Raw genomic sequence first — 3,068 nt, forward strand, 5'->3', positions numbered from 1 at the left:
AATATTTAAGGTTTATTATTTAATACTATTGCATATTTCAGTGTATTTGACGTCTTTTCAATGAGAAGAGTACTAATAATATTTTTGATAACCAATTACCTACATCATGCAAAATAGTCCAAGTAGTCAACTCTTTTTCATGTATTATACGATTGTCATAAATTGTCAGAAGGATTCACTTTTAATTTGGAAATTATTCAGAAGTTGAATCTTTCTTTTATCAAAATCACAGGCACAATAGTTATTGACGGCAAAAAAAATATATTTCAAATAGATAATCGGTAACAAAAACAACAAACTAAAAGAAAGGGTGAGATAGATAACCCAAGGTTATTAGATTTATCACTTTAACCATCCTTCTTTTTGGTTATAAAGGTTTGCATATTTGCACAACAGTACTGTATTTGATGAGTTTCACATGAAAATTAAACATAGAGTACACTAATGGAAGCCCATGGCTCCCGACTTCAAGGCAGGTGCATCTGGTGGCGGTGAAGGTAAAACGGTTAACGCTAATACTCCACTAATGGCCGCTGCGATTGCTCCGACCACAAATACCGGTAGGTTTCCACCACCGAAGAGGGCGTCAAAAGATCCTCCTCCAAGTGATACTATCATTTGTGGTATCACAATTGCCAAATTTAAAACTCCTATCGAAAGTCCTGTAAACAAACAAAAAGAAAGAAACACTTTAAAAGTCAAATTTAAATATTATGTTATAAAGGGAAACTATTTTTATTTAGGGTAGTACTGGATGAAATGAAACATACGAATTAGTAAAAAAATCTCACCCAACTAATGCTATGGATAAACTTATCGATATTGTCCACATAAGATTTTGAAAAAAATAACAAAGGAAAGATTTAATCCTTTCTTTCTTGACAAAATGGAAAAAGTTAACTCTAAATGATAATTTAATTGGAAACAAATCTCTCTCGCTCATTAATGTATTCAAATCAAACGTTTGAACTTATTACATGGTAATTTAATTGGTCCCAAATTGTCAGACGATAAGATTTCTTAATTAACAGGAGGAGATAATAGATTTTATAAGTAAATTAAATTACAACAAAAGTTACCTTGGCCGGCGCCGGAGCTATTTGAAAATATGGAGGCTAGTGCAAATGGAATACTGAAAGTAATCTGTAAAAAAAAAAGTTTATTAGTATATTTAACTAAAAATATAAAAATGTAATAAAACTCAAATGAAGACAAAAGCTGAACTACTTACAGCTAATGGAATACCAAGGACAGCAAAGAGACTCAACGCTCCAGCTCTCACTCCAGACGACGGTCTGGCATACTCACCGGCAGTTTTCCGGTGTTCCTCCGCCTGTTTCGAAATTAGAACCGTCATGGCCAAGCCTATGGCAAGGATAAAGTTGACAATCCCCCAAAGCCGTTTAGCTCCTCCCACTTTCCGACCAGTCCACTCAACACCAAGTGACATAAACAAAAGAACTATCGATTGAAGCATCAATCCCAATGCACCAGCGTGTACTCCTTTGTTGTATAGTTTCACCATTCTATCGTCTCCTCCTGAATCTCCACCGTACACTTCACGACCCATCCAATCAGTATCAAACAAAAGAAACGGGAACCATGCAATCCAGTTTAGAGCCGTGACGATAAGTAGCATCCACATGGGACGTTGCATGACTTTAAAAGCTCCAAGGATTTCTCCAAGAAACGGAACACTCGATGTCTTCTCGTCTCCGGAGTTTACCGCCGGAGACCATTGTTTGTCTTTAACGTACCAGAGAGACGAGACGGTGACGATGATGAGGAGTGTGATGGACAAGAAGAAACAAGACTTGAGATTCGCGCAGTAGATATCACAAGCTTTGGTCATTGCGAACGGGAACATCTTGTGGAGGTTAGTGTAAGAACCTGCCACGTAAGAATTTTATTATATTTCCAAATTATACTTTCATACGAGATGCATTCATTCATTGTAATTTTTTTTTGAATTGAATAAAATCAATATTCATTAAAAAAAAATAAACCTGCGGCGTATCCCAAAACGTTTCCAACCGCCATAAAGAAGGAGAAAAACCCGTTTGCGACTCGCGTTCTTTTAGCGTCTCCGGCGGATAGGTCGGCGAGGAAAGCACGGCAAGGTCCTTGGAGGGTGTTGTTAGCGACGTCGAGGATCCAGAACCCGAAAGCGAAGATCCCTATGGCTCGAATCCTCGGGGTTTTCTGCTCGAGTTTGTCTCCCATTTTATGGCCGATATCCGCGGCGTATCCGATCAAGAACACGGCGACGGCGACCAGGGCGGCTCCGGCGGCGATAAAGGGACGGCGGCGACCGAATCTTGAGGTGCATCTGTCACTGTGGTAACCGACGATTGGTTGAACAATCATGCCGGACACGGGACCACATAGCCAGATGAGAGAGGACCATTTGTGACGGATACCAAGAAGCTGAACGTAAGGAGTTAGGAGAGAGAGCTGTAGGGCCCACCCGAACTGTAAACCGGCTGCGATGGAAGCGACGGAGATGATTTTACGGAGGGGAGATGGCTGGTCGAAATCTTCCTCTGGTGACTGCGTCTCTACAACCGCCGCATCTTTTGCGGTTTTTTCTGTTTCAAAAGCTCCCATTCTCTAAATAAACACGAATAAAAAAAAGAACAGAAAATTCGTTTGTGTTTCTATTTCTTTTCTCTCTTTCTCACTCTGTCTTTTTTATACTGAATATTGTATTTTCTTGTGATGTAAATGATGAGAGAATGGTGCTGTATTTATAGTGAAACAAGAAGGGGGAGTGACTTTTTATATTTTAATTTTAATTATTTTAAATTTGGAGATGATAATTTTTTGGATAAGACAAGAGTAAACTATGGTGAGTGAATGGTAAGGTGGGGCCACGGGGTCACTTATTAGATAATTTTTCTGTTTGACGGGAGTTCATTGTTTTTACAATTTTACCAACAAGTGACTTGGACGTGATCCAGTAAATAATTTCATTTGACTAAAATTGCGTTTACGATGTATATGCAGTATTTTGAACAGTGTAGTGTAAAATTATCTTAAAATAAAACAATGTAGTTAAGTTTTTTCTT

General features: G+C 38.5%; 1 protein-coding gene across 1 annotated transcript; it reads right to left on the minus strand.

Annotated features, from left to right (window-relative positions):
- Positions 1 to 241: 241 nt before the first annotated feature.
- On the minus strand, positions 242 to 2,724 carry LOC106300641 (sucrose transport protein SUC1-like). The gene is made up of 4 exons (XM_013736832.1): positions 2,007 to 2,724; positions 1,232 to 1,890; positions 1,080 to 1,143; positions 242 to 662 (listed from the first exon to the last, which is right to left on the minus strand). The coding sequence occupies exons 1-4, from the start codon at positions 2,605 to 2,607 to the stop codon at positions 442 to 444; spliced, it is 1,545 nt and encodes a 514-aa protein (XP_013592286.1). The 5' UTR covers positions 2,608 to 2,724; the 3' UTR covers positions 242 to 441.
- Between the last annotated feature and the right edge of the window lie 344 nt (positions 2,725 to 3,068).

The sequence above is a fragment of the Brassica oleracea genome, chromosome C6, assembly GCF_000695525.1.
Source record: "Brassica oleracea var. oleracea cultivar TO1000 chromosome C6, BOL, whole genome shotgun sequence".
Taxonomy (NCBI): domain Eukaryota; kingdom Viridiplantae; phylum Streptophyta; class Magnoliopsida; order Brassicales; family Brassicaceae; genus Brassica; species Brassica oleracea.

Excerpts from the sequence above, each read along its gene's own strand:
- LOC106300641 (XM_013736832.1), bottom strand. The coding sequence starts at position 2,607 with ATGGGAGCTTTTGAAACAGAAAAAACCGCAAAAGATGCGGCGGTTGTA. Across the intron at positions 1,144-1,231 it reads TCCTTGGTATTCCATTAGCT|ATTACTTTCAGTATTCCATT; the intron begins GTAAGTAGTTCA and ends TTTTTTTTACAG. Across the intron at positions 663-1,079 it reads TAGCTCCGGCGCCGGCCAAG|GACTTTCGATAGGAGTTTTA; the intron begins GTAACTTTTGTT and ends GTTTGTTTACAG.